We start from the raw sequence: 12,704 nt of genomic DNA, 5'->3' as shown, positions 1-12,704 counted from the left end.
CGTGTGCTGTGCGACGTCAGTGCACGTTAAAGAACCCCAGGTGGTCGAAATTTCTGGAGCCCTTCACTACGGCGTCTCCCATAGCCTGAGTCGCTTTGGGACGTTAAACCCCCATAAACTAAACTAAACTATTATGAAGAACCCAAGACCAGACTTCGGATGCATTTTAAAGCAGGCTTCTTGCGGATCATGTTTCAATAGCAAGCATTTCACGGCCTGTCATGATGCCTAGTATGCAGCGAGCAATTTGATGGAGGAATAGTGCAAACAAAGGACGGGACATTTGAAGGCACACACGGCGAGCGCTTTCTAGTGTCTCGTGACTTGTTTGCACTATCCTTCCATCAAAATATACCAATACAAACATGGTCAACTTTTCGCTCTGCTACAGTGCGCACATTGCAAAACATTCAAAAATAAAGCACAACAATATTTATCAAGACTCAGAGGTAAGCACTCAATTTTTCAGCACAGCGAACAAGAATTAGTACTTTAGTTATTTTTCACACAGCATAAAATGATTCACTAGCAAAACCCAACAGCTGCTGCACCTAACTTTGGCGTGCCTATGGAAACGGTGACGGTATACACAAACGCTTTGTCACCCTTGGCAGATATGGGCGGCAAAGCCGGATGTGTTTTCTAACTAGGCGCTGCGACGTCACCCGGAGTCGTATGTCCAGGCAACACATGTTGTGCAGGTGACGCTGTAGAACCAAGCGCCCCCTCTTAAGTATTCGTTGTCAGTAATTAAGGAAAGTGGCTCCTAATCGAGTTATGTAGAATTTCTGCCGTTTTTACTGTCAGCTTACCCTTGCAGTAATGTATAAACATGGGGTTTTGAATCGAAATGATGAAATTTGCGATTATTCGTTCTGGACATCCGAAAAGATCTGAATTGCGCTAAAGTAAGGTAGCATTGTGAACGTGTAAAAACAAAAGCATCATTTATGGTACTCACTCTTAGAAACGCTACCACATTGGAAGCGAAGAAAAGCCTTCAAATCCAAGGTGTCGAAGAATAATGTGCTTTGTTGTACAAAGAGAGATATATGAGCTGAGCTCATGTCGATCTTGACAACTCCCGAAGGAAGCGCTACAAAACAGTCAATATTGTCGCGTTCGACGGCGACAGGTTTCGTGGCACTCATCCCGGTTGACGAAGGCGTTGGAGCCCAATAAACATCGGTGTCGAAGCAGAAATTCCCACTCCACCCTGTGACACTGGAACGCGGTGCCTTTATCCGTCACCGACGGAGCGGCAAAAATCGGAAGGCGAAGCTGCGAAGGTTCGCACAACTGTGACACCGGCAGCAGGCATCCCCGCTCCCGACGTGTCCGCGAATCGTTGCACTGCGCGCCGCACACGGCCGCAGTGTCAAAGACGGGTGCCGAGGCCAGCGGGCATCTGCCACCCGCAAAGGACCATGGGACACACTTGCGGCCGTCGTGGAACCACCAGTCACCGCGAGCGTCTTCAGCAGTGCAGGCTACGAACCGCGGCTTCTGAACGCAACGGTGCTCAGGAGCCCACCGGCCCTTGACACAGGCCGCCAAGCAGTCCTCGATGGAGGCGAATTGGTTCGGACTGCGGTTGCACACGTGAGCCATCTGCACTGTCGCAGATAGGCACGATCCTTCGTCCGGGTCATAGAAGAACTGCGCCGCTCCGTTGACATTGCAGAAGGACTTGTGGACGGTTGGGCAGACTGTGCCATCCTTGTCGTTGCTGCTCTGCATGCGGAGAAGTAAGCTTTGATTATCCGCTCCTAGCGTGGCTCTCTACCATGGTAAGTTACGGGGCAGTGGATGGTACTGAGCACATAAGCAGCGCTAGTGCTGACTGGGGCAGATGCACAGTTTCCTTCCCAAATATATAGGCTACGGAGCTCATGGCCCGAGTGGACATCAAATATTTTTGCGAGGTTCATGTGTTACTTTTGTCATGTGCTTCCCAAAAGTGAAGAAGCACGCATACGGATGGATGAACCTTGAGCCGATCCGTGTGTTTCTTGACTTAGTCTTATTGTTGACCATCCGGCGGATTATGATTAAGAACATGCCGAACGAACTCGCTCCAAAGGATATATGTTCACGGATATGTTCCGTGTTAAGAATATGATGTGTGTAAACAGGCGAGAACTGTTAATTTTGGCAAGCTTTCCAGGAGTGACGGAGCGGAAAAGCTGTTGAAAGTAATATTACGGTCGGCAGCGGTTACGATCGCATTAGTAATCCGGTTGCTTTGCTGAAAACTCTACGAGTGAACACTAGCGTAAGTGAACATTCTTCAGAGATGAAAGTAGAACTATGTTTTTCTACAATAACTGGCAATTTTTTTCAGATTACCTCTTCCTATCTCTCCGCACTACCGTCAGGATATGAGAGGAATATTGCTGCTGCAGCCTAATGTTCCAGCGCAAAAAACCTTATTTCTCCCTTCTTCGTCGCTGCATACGCTCCGCCATTAATACTGCGTTAAGTCTAAAAACACTTTTAATAGGCTGGGGTCATATCGCGTGAACACTGTGAGCCCGAAATGGGGAAGGACATTTCCAAACTTGTTTCAACAGCCGATGGTTCATTGATATAGAGGATAAAGAACAGGCATAGATAGGTACTTGCGGAGCGAAAGACATATTCTCTCCAAAGCCGGTGGTGTGCGGAAATGCCGAAAAACTTTACTAGCCGAACTGAAACACTGGTCTGCCTCGAGACTGAAGTCAATATATTTTAGGCTTAGATTGCAAAAATGCGTTATGATTTTTATTTCAGCCTAGCGTGGACTTCAGATACGTTACAGTCTTTGATACGCATGTTATTGCTTTGAAACTTGCTCTAGGTCGAGTTAAAATCAGTGGTTTGAATCAGGCTTGTTAGGCAAAATATACCGCCCTCTGTGGAAGACAAACGGGTACACATGGCACTGTCACGGCCTTACGGCGCGCAAGTCTAGAAGCCACGGAGGAAGACTTGACTTGCTCCGTGCTAGAAGTTGAGCTCGAGAAAATTGCTAAAAATGAAACAATATTATACCGCAGAACAATGCTAATCGTGTCCTATGCAGTAAAAGACGTTTTTTAGGACCTTTGTATTACACTTCGGCACATATATGTCAAAACTCTGCTGAGACCAGAAGAAACTAGCCCCATGTCACTATGCAGACAGTACTGCCGAAAAAGATAAAATGAAGAATTCAGTTTGAGGCTCTCCTAGACACTGTGTTACATGTCCATTAAAAACTGAAAAAAATCTACCGAAATCTAACGAACAGCGGACCTAACGTGGACAGAAGAATTAAGAGAATAGAAGGAATAAACTACCTTCTGCAGTGTGACAAAAAAAGTTACTGGTAAACGTTCCTGGCAGCCCAAATTGAGGCTTAAGCTACTTTTGTGAAATATTTTCTATCTTCAGGAGGAGTTTTCAGACTACCTTGGGCAAAAAATAAAATTGACGGGATTCGTTTCAGTTTGTGTATCAACGGGCAAAAACACGTTTTAACTCAACTGCAATGTCACGTGCGATGAAAACTCGCAATTTTCCCAACTCCGTCGCTTATTCCACTCCCCAAAAAGGTCTCTCACTACATTACGGTGCAATTAAACCTTTCTAGTTGTTTGTAACACACCTCGCCGTCCATGTTGATGGAGTTTGTATACATGCATGCTACCTCTGATTTTTGTGATACGTTTTGTGCTTATGTTTAAAGTTGACGAAGGAAATTATTTCTTTTTGAACAAGCATTATGGTTCGAGCGGTTCTTTTTAGTACGCGTCGTTTATAATTAGTCTTACATGTTTAATGCAACCTTCAAGCCATAGTTGTTTTTTTGTGGTTGTAAAGCTAATTTCTAAATGCTTTACTAGGCGCCAGTCAGTTGCTAAGATACAAAAAATCAATTAACTCTTCCAGGAGGGGACGAGAAACAGCATTTAATAAAACATCGAGATGGGTCGTTGGGATTTTTTTCACCATCTAACTAGACATATTCATTATATTTGTGGCCACGGGTGTTTAGAAAATACTTGGTTTGGTGTAGTAGAACTAAAGCTAATAATGGCTTGCATTACACACAATATTAAAATGTACGGAAAATGAAATCTGCGCGACCCACAACCGTCTGGACGTTTCCTAATCATTCTCTGCAGAGGGTAGCTGCACGTGACGGAACTAAGGACTCATAATTCTTGAGGGCGGGCAATCGATTTACGTGTTCAAAACAGGAAATGAAAGCTATGATAAACATAGTTGTGCGTTAGTTTTTGAAGGTGGTAATCTACCTTGACCTTCGATGCTTCATCATGAACTAATCACGCGCGCAACCTGTACATATTTATTATTGCGTAAATAGTTTTTGTGTATACTACCTCTCCACCCTATTTTCTCTGCCTGTCCCCTCACCTCTCTCATTTCATTTGTCCATTCTGCCAGCTATCCTTTATTTCCGCTGTCCAAGCTTAGGTGCTTCAGTATCGGTGGCAGATGGCGGGGTTAGCGAAAACCTTTTCCTTTATTTTTATTATTGTTTTAATCAACCCCTACTACTACTTGACCATCGGGTGTATCATACCAGTCAGCACCACTCGCGTGCGCTTATCTTCGTTTAGTTGCAATACGCACGGGGGAATCACTGACGTTAGTAGTAGGGACGGGTGGATCCTTCATGCCTTGCTTGTCTGAAGCCGTTTCGTTCGCGCCTGGTGACCGATCAGGCGCTGTGGTTTGCTCGGGCACCCGTGTCGGCGTCGGCTTCTCAGTGGTCATGTTCCCAAGACTGGTCTTGCTGGTAGTGCGGGTCGTATGGCCTCCGCTGCTCTCAGTTGTTGGTGAACGCGTTTCCGTTGGCGGTTGGGTGGTGGTATGCGTCTCGGGTGAACTGGGTGCATCTTTCATCTTCAAGGAGCCCTAGAAATAAATAACTTTAATATTAGCCATACGTTTTTAGGAAAAGTCTATTGATACCTAATGTAGTCGCAGTTGCTCCTGCTATGAGTAGATTGCTGTATTCAAGGCTTCATGACTGCAGTGCTCGTAAGGCCGACAACCAACACCGATCAAATCATCTCGCCTATACTACAAGTGTAAAAAGATTAATCTTCCTCTTAAATAGAAATATATCTAGAGAGCGCCATAAATCAGAGGAGTTAAAAAAAATAGTGCTCTCGATCAGCCCAAGTTACCTACAAACCCAGTGGGTGAGCATTCGCCAGTAGGTGAGTATTCGCCTAAACACCCAAAGAGAACAAAGTTAAGTCTAGCGTGACCTATACGTCATGCTGCAAGCTCACTCCCTAACAAGGGTGACTAAAATCATTTAAGTTCTGTTTGCCGCAAGCCATCATGCAGCACACTATCTCCACGACCACGGCGTTCCGAATAAATGAATACCTGTCCAAGACTTTTGAATAGTGCAGCCGAGTCACCTGGTGAGGCGCAGGTGCATCCGTAGGTGGCGGGCCCAGCGTCAGGTCGAAGATGCGCGGGTCAGGCTTGCGCAACTTGTTGACTTGGTTCCCACCAACCGAGAGTGTGTCTTCTGTCATATCTGTTGTGCGCGCGTACATGTGAATGCCGACCACGGTCACCGCCAAGGTGAGCAGCATCGCCAGACTGGTGAGCATGCGCACAATAACACGGGGAACCTGCGCATTGCAAAAAAGGGCACAATGTCATTAAGAAAGGGGGGGAGAGCTACTTAGTCCATTGTGTTCAGGCCTCCGGTTTCAGTGCGGGAGCATGAATAGTGGCCATTCCGGGCATTAAGACATAGTGTCTTCGTACGTTTGTCTGAAGCCTGCTTTGTGGCAGGCTGCACAACCGATTGTAAGGAACCATCCCAGGTGTGTATATATATATATATATATATATATAGACACCAAGTGTCCTAGCTGAATGTAACCAACCCCGGAATGTTCCAGCGGCGTGAAATCCAGTGTGGTTTGTTTACAGTCGCGTGACATAGCAGTACATTTTTCGTTATTCATAGATAATAATTATGTCTAATTAGCTAACTTTTCAACTTTTGACTTAAAATCAGCTGACGCAAACGTTCGTGCAAAGTTACCGTTTACGTAAAGTAGTTTTCTACCTGCCTTAAACCATAACTCGCACAATAGACAACACCACGCGACAACGGTGGAACTTGAACCTCGCAAGATATGTGTTAGAGAACGAAATCCTTTTTTCTTCCGAAGAGAGCCCCCCGATGAGCCTTTGTGTGCACATTGGGGCGGAGATGTGAGCCAACAGCTGTTTACGCGATGGCTTCCTTTTAAAGCCAGTAAATGAAGCTACGTCAATCGTACCTTGGTGGAAACAACGCTGCTAGCTGTTTTTCGAGATGATCTGCAACTTTTCCATTGACACTTCTTTCCTCAATAACTATAAAATCGGCTATCTAGACCCATCTAATTGACTTTAAAGATCGAAAAAAGGATACTTCTGACTAGGCCATGCGACACTGAACAACCCTCAGTTGGTTTCACTGGTGGTTTCACTGGGCTAGAACACTCGTCTTTTATTTAAAGCTTGGTGTCATTTAGCTGCGACACCTGGCGTATATACTACGGACTTAATGGGATTAGCCAATGGAACTAATCAGTGAGGCCATGTGACGCCAAAATATTGTGACGTCATCCATACGTCTGATGACGTCATGCCTACAGCCAATCAGAGTACAGCAACAAAAAGTACACATCGTCTAGTGATAGCATCGGAGATCGAAGAGTGGCGATCGGATGTTAATGGAGAGGGAAAGTAGGTGTTGAAAGGCTGAGCCACCGACATAGCGGCAAACGCTAATGCTTCCGCATATCTACAATGCAGTCTCTGCAGTCTTTGGCGCTCGGCTGCTGACCCGAAAGGCGTGGGTTTCGATCCCGACCGCAGCGGTCGAATTTCGATGGAAGCGAAATTCTAGAGGCCCGTTTACTGTGCGATGTCAGTGCCCGTTAAAGAACCCCAAGTGGTCGAAATTTCCGGAGCCCTTCACTACGGCGTCTCATAGCCCGAGTCGCTCTGGGAGGTTAGACCAATATAAACCTAAACCAAACCATCTCGCCATTTCTTCACACAGAGACAGGCTGGCGCCAACTAAGAACTGCAACTCAGTAACTATCAACTATAATCAGTTAGTAGCTGACGCCAGTCTTGTCTCTTCAAGTTCTCATTTGTGCAAGAGCTAACAGCACGACCAGTCTAAAGCCGCTGCAGAAGAAATCAGGAAAATTGAGTGTATAGATGGTTTATGGTATTTTAACGTCCCAAAGCATCCAATGCTATGAGGAACGCCGTAGTGAAGGGCTCTGGAAATTTCGACCCCCTGGGGTTCTTTAACGTGCACTGGGATGTATTACGCAAAACTGTCTCTATGGCTTTGTAGGCACTTCGCTCATTCTACGGAAGTTGAAACCCATTAGATTCTTTCAATTAACACGAAGGGACGCGAAAATGGTTCATATCCTTTTAGTACGTTTTGTTTTAAGCGCAGGATAAAAAAAACACGATAACCGTCGCCCAATCTCTACAGTGCGCATGCATGCCGAAACTTGCGCCTCTGAAGCAGTCTTGGTATCACTTCATCGAGCCGCGCCTGGGGCAGAAGGAAAACAAACAAACAAAAAAGTCTGGCCGCAAGAAAAGCGACGACGCGCCGTCTGCCCATGGAAGTGGCGCCACAGTTCTATCGCTGATAAGTGAGTCAGCGCCGACCGCCATTGAAAAGGCCTGCAGTCGACAGTAGTGGGCATGCGCAAGTGGCTGATTCGCGGTTAAAAATGCCACCGACGAAGACCGCCGGTCATTCTTCGTGTTTGCTAGGAGCGAGAGCTTATTTTCGCCGTAAAAGCGGAAGTGGTGCTGGACCTGCCTCTGTGCGCGTTTCCAATGGGTTGCTGTGATTTTGACCGTCTACCGGAGACGCATGGATGCCGTTGCACTCACGGACTACCGACGACTGCCGAGGAATACGCCTCTCCGAGCCAGGCCGTCGGCATCGAAGGTGAGTGCGAGGCAAGGCCTCGCGGCGAGGGCGACATGTTTCCGTGAAACCTTTTAGTCAAAATTTAAGCTTCATTCGCACTGTTCCCGCGAGCATTGAATAATAACCAGCAAACAACACGCAGCATGTAGAGGAGAGGTTTAATGGGCCGTCGCCATCGGGTTTCTGGTTCGTGACGCAAGCGAGGCGAGCTAGGATTCGCGGCGCGCATTCAGCTCTAGGTTTAGCTCACACTAGTCAGGTCAGCTTTAGGTATTGAGCCAGCGACGAAACTTCGTATGCAGGGTGTTTCACCTAAGACTTTGCGCAGTTTTTGAAAGTGGGCAGTTTGAGTTAGAAGAGCGCCTTTTCCGGCATACCTTTGCCGGCGGCGTGGTGCGTCGGAGTACAGCTAAGGCGTGGTAACTAGCACGCTGGTTAAGTAATACTGAATAGTTTAATAACCGCCTTTTTCTTTTGGGTTCCTTGATAGTTGAGGGACGTGTAGCCTACCGCAAGTTTTATCCATTTCAGTTTTTGGAATTTTGGGGGCGTGGTTGCCCTCGGCCCTGTGGCCCAACTAATATTGGCTACATCACACAAAAGTACGTGCGCGAGAGGCCTACGGGCTTAGCAACCTTTGCACGTAACTCGTGGGAATAGCCAAAATTTGTTAGGCCACAGCGCCGAGGGTGGCTGCGTTTTCGAAATTCTGGAGTGTTCTGGATGTTTCTTACGGTGGGCTGCACGTCTCTAAGATATTGGGGGATTTAACAGTGATAGTTAGAAGGTTGACTATTCAGTGCTGCTTAACCGGCACTCTAGTTATCCCGCTTTGGCTGTATTATGATTCACTACGCCGCTGGTGCACTACGCACTATGCCGAAAGGGTCGCCCTTCTACCTCAAAAAGCCTATTTTTGGGAATTGCGTGCGGTCTTGGGTGAACACACCCGGTATGGAGAGCTTTGCTCGCTGCCTCAACGGGGTTTATATATGCGAGCTCGCTATCGTTTGTGTCACGAAACAAAAGCTCGTTCCGAACGCCGTTGCGACCAAGCCACTATGTCGTGCAGCCGAACTCCCGGGCGCGCATATTCTTTTGAGACATGTGGCTTGTGGCCGTACACGGTGCTCGGAAATTCTCGCCAGCCTCGTCGAGACACTCCGAAGAACGGACGCTGCCTACGGTCTGCGGCACATCGTGTTTCCGCTGCAGCCAAGGTCTGTTCGGTTTTCTTAATTGTTTCAGCCCCGCGGCGCAACGGCTTCAGTCGCGCTCACTTAGCCCACCACGGTGAGTACATGGAAGTGCGATATGCTTGCGTGTATGTCATTCCTTGTTCGTTTTTTCTTTGCAGATGTGCTCATTCCACCATTCCCGCACTTAATCCAACGGCACTGGTGCATTCGGCCCGCAATGTCATCTGGACTGATATGGCAGTTGCGGGTTGTGCAAGGTTCCTTTCGTGCACCCTCTGCCTCCTGTCACAAACGTTGTACTGTCGGCTGCTTTGACTGCACTGCATCGCAGCGTCCTTTCCCGCGTTTTCGGTAAGCAGGACCACGAATTGTCGAAACGAAACTGGCATGGCTGCAGATGAAAGCAGTGCCCCCCAAGGCTGCTTAATACCATGGCACCGCTGAAGACGGTCCAGGATGTAGTTCAGTTGAAGCTCTCGTGGAATAAGCCACGTTCGTTCCCGACAGTGCAGCTAGTGTACAGTGTGACCCTTTGATGACTTCGGAATGCTGACGACATCCATGGCTACATGAAGAGGGCTTGATCGCTCTGGTTGGTGCATGGTGATGGAAATGGTTGCACAGTGCTAGCAGACGGAATGGAAGAGAACACAGAATATGTCTGTTATTCTCTTGCGTCTCGTCTGTTCGCTCTGCTCGGTCGTTTCCATCTATGGTTGCATTTCGCAAAGGTTACCTTTTTGTTCTTTGCAGACATGCCGGCTTAGGGTCTCACACAAGGACACCACGGAGCCGCCTCAGCAACTGCGAGCTCAGAACTCTGGTCTCGGTCCGGCATCCATGTACCGCGCAAGATACTCCCTTCTTGGCTCGCGTTTCTGCTGCCTCCCGCCACAAACGCTGTACTGTCGGCTGCTTTGACTGCACTGCATCGCAGCGTCGTTTTCTGCGTTTTCGGTAAGCGAGACCGCGACTTATCGAAACGTGAAAACTGGCATGGCTGCAGATGAAAGCAGTACCCCCTAAGGCTGCTCAATACCATGGCGCCGCTGAAGGTCTAAGATGTAGTTCAGTCGAAGCTCGCGTGGAATAAGCCACGTTCGTTCCCGGCAGTGCAGCCAGTGTACAGTGTGACCCTCGGACGACTTTGAAACACTCACGGCATCCATGGTTGCAAGAAGAGGCTTGATCGGTCTGGTTGGTGCATGTTGATGGAAACGTCCGAACAGCGCTCACAGACCGGATGGAAGAGAACACAGAGCGTGTTCTCTTCCATCCCGTCTGTTCACGTTGTTCAGGCGTTTCCTTCTATGGCTTCATTTGGCGAAGGTTTCTTTTATCTTTCCAGATATCGTGGCTCAGAGTCTTCCTTGGATGAGGAGAGCACGGAGCCGACTCTGGAAGTCCGAGCTCGGATCTGTGGCCCCAGTCCGGCGCCTATGCACGACGCAAGGCAGTCCCTTCCTGCCCCGCCCGTCTTTTTAGCTCTCTTGATACCAGGAGTAGGGTGGTAAGTGCAAATGAATCGAAGCCGGCGTGGCATGCCACACTTTTGCTCCCGACAGTACGGAAAGTGTGCAGCGTGTCCGTAGGAAGCCTGTGTAGCATACGCCCGACATCCATGTTTTCCACTTGTCGTTGCAGATACGCCAACTTAAGTTCTCTGAGCCGCGTCGGAAAGTACGAGCTCTGATGTCTGGCCCTGTTCGGTATCCATGCAACACGCAGGATGTTCAATTCCTGCCTCACGTATGCCTCCTTTCCACAGAAGAGCTGTATCTACTCAAGTCTGCTATGAATCTACTACAGTTAGTGCTTGGTCTGTTCGCCGCTCGTTCAATATAAATTGTTATTTTCGGGCTTGTCTCAGTCCTACTTATTCGTATTGCTACCAGTCACCCATGTTAGGCTTATTTCATCAAATTCAGCAGCATATGGTGTCCTTTTGTATGGCCACACACTACAGGGTTTATCTCCACTTCACCACATTCGCACAAGTCGTGCATGTATTGCACCTACACTGGAGTCAGTCGGATATCACACAGCAAGCATTCCTTTTGTGTTGGTAATACTCTTGATATCCGCAAGTACATTCCTTCAAGCAAACGTCTCGGCAACATCATTACGAGCTATAGGCGTTTCCATTCACTTCATAAGTTTCGCCTTTCATTGTTGATTGCACCAATCTGGTCGAATGTCCAGTTGTTTGGCGTTACTTTACAAACCACACAACAATTTGATCAAAATCGCTCATTCCCAATTACTACAAACTGTATTATTCGTGCCTGTGCAGTTCAAAAGCACACCTTCTCATCGGTGCAGTCATTCCCGATCACCTGTATATGCTAATTAACACCTTTTGCATACTTTCAAGGGGGCCCCTTCACCAGGCAAGGTGGACGTCAGTCCGGCTCTTTTGCGGTGTGCAAGGCTGCTTTCTTCTTTACAATACTTTCGATTCTTTTTGTGTACTTCGGTTTTTTTCCCTGCCTTCGTTTGCTTTGTTTTTGACTTGCCTCTTTGTATCTGAGGCTTTCCGTTTTTCTATTTGGGTATATAGAGATGCTCTGTGTGCGTCACTGTGTCTTGAGTCAGTACGGACGTTTGGTTGAAATAAAGGGAAAACATGAAAACTTGTGGAACGTGCTCAGAAGAGAAAGGCGAAGCATGGGTTCTAAAAAAAAAAGAAATCTGGCATGCCTCAACGATGTGGCCCATGAATGACCTCCTTGAAGACATGTGCAGAATAACATTCTAATCACCGGTTGTGCATCACGGCGGCACATGGGCTTCACCTCCTTCCCGGGGCCTACCAGCCGGGTGTGGACACCGACGGTCTCTACGCTGCTGCTTCCAGTCAATCCAACGCGAGTGCCTAGTCGGCGCCTCTTGGACATCGACGCGATGGCCTGCTGACCCGGATCGTCATCGCCGCTGCGACGACTCCTGTGTGCCAGCTCCGAGCTACTGCCGACGTGGTGCAAAGAGCTGCCGTCTTCACCTGTCCCTGTTCGCGGCCATCGACTGCGGGAGGCGGCGCATCGATGCCCTGAGAGTCCAAGTAAGCAAACTGCTCGCAAACCTTGGTTGTCTGTTAGGCCAAGTCAGTTAGCTATTGATAGGACTCTCCCTCTGTTTTGTTTGCATTGTATGTATGAGCGGTATTTACGAGTTCTGCGTCGTATAAAATGTGTCGTTTGCAACCGCCTTGCTTTACTGTTCTACATGTATTATTCATTTTTCTTTTCCAGATAGCTGCCGTGTCTTCGTCACCTCGAGGCTCTCGCCTCTTTGAACCCAGCACTTCAGTATCGGAGCCTCAACTCTCCCGTTGTTTGAGTACGCTTTCTCAATAAGCATTTCTTACTTTCGTTTTGACCTCCTTATAGTTACGTTTTATTGCAAAGCTCATTGCAAATTCTTTTACTTGCATTGGTTTCTTTTCATTTACTCAGCGATAGCTGTTTGCGTGTTGTCCTGTGATGCACGCACTCCCTTGCACCCATGTGCTCTACACACAA

At 47.8% G+C, this 12,704-nt stretch overlaps 1 protein-coding gene across 1 annotated transcript; it reads right to left on the bottom strand.

The window, feature by feature from the left end:
* Positions 1 to 1,107: 1,107 nt before the first annotated feature.
* On the bottom strand, positions 1,108 to 10,352 carry LOC144128006 (uncharacterized). Its single transcript, XM_077661055.1, has 4 exons — positions 10,344 to 10,352; positions 5,427 to 5,645; positions 4,624 to 4,908; positions 1,108 to 1,734 (listed from the first exon to the last, which is right to left on the bottom strand). Exons 1-4 carry the CDS (start codon positions 10,350 to 10,352, stop codon positions 1,108 to 1,110), a joined length of 1,140 nt encoding a protein of 379 aa, XP_077517181.1.
* Positions 10,353 to 12,704: the final 2,352 nt, after the last annotated feature.

Source organism: Amblyomma americanum, chromosome 1 (assembly GCF_052857255.1).
Source record: "Amblyomma americanum isolate KBUSLIRL-KWMA chromosome 1, ASM5285725v1, whole genome shotgun sequence".
NCBI classification, from domain to species: Eukaryota; Metazoa; Arthropoda; class Arachnida; order Ixodida; family Ixodidae; genus Amblyomma; species Amblyomma americanum.
This window is presented reverse-complemented; position numbering and strand designations above follow the sequence as displayed.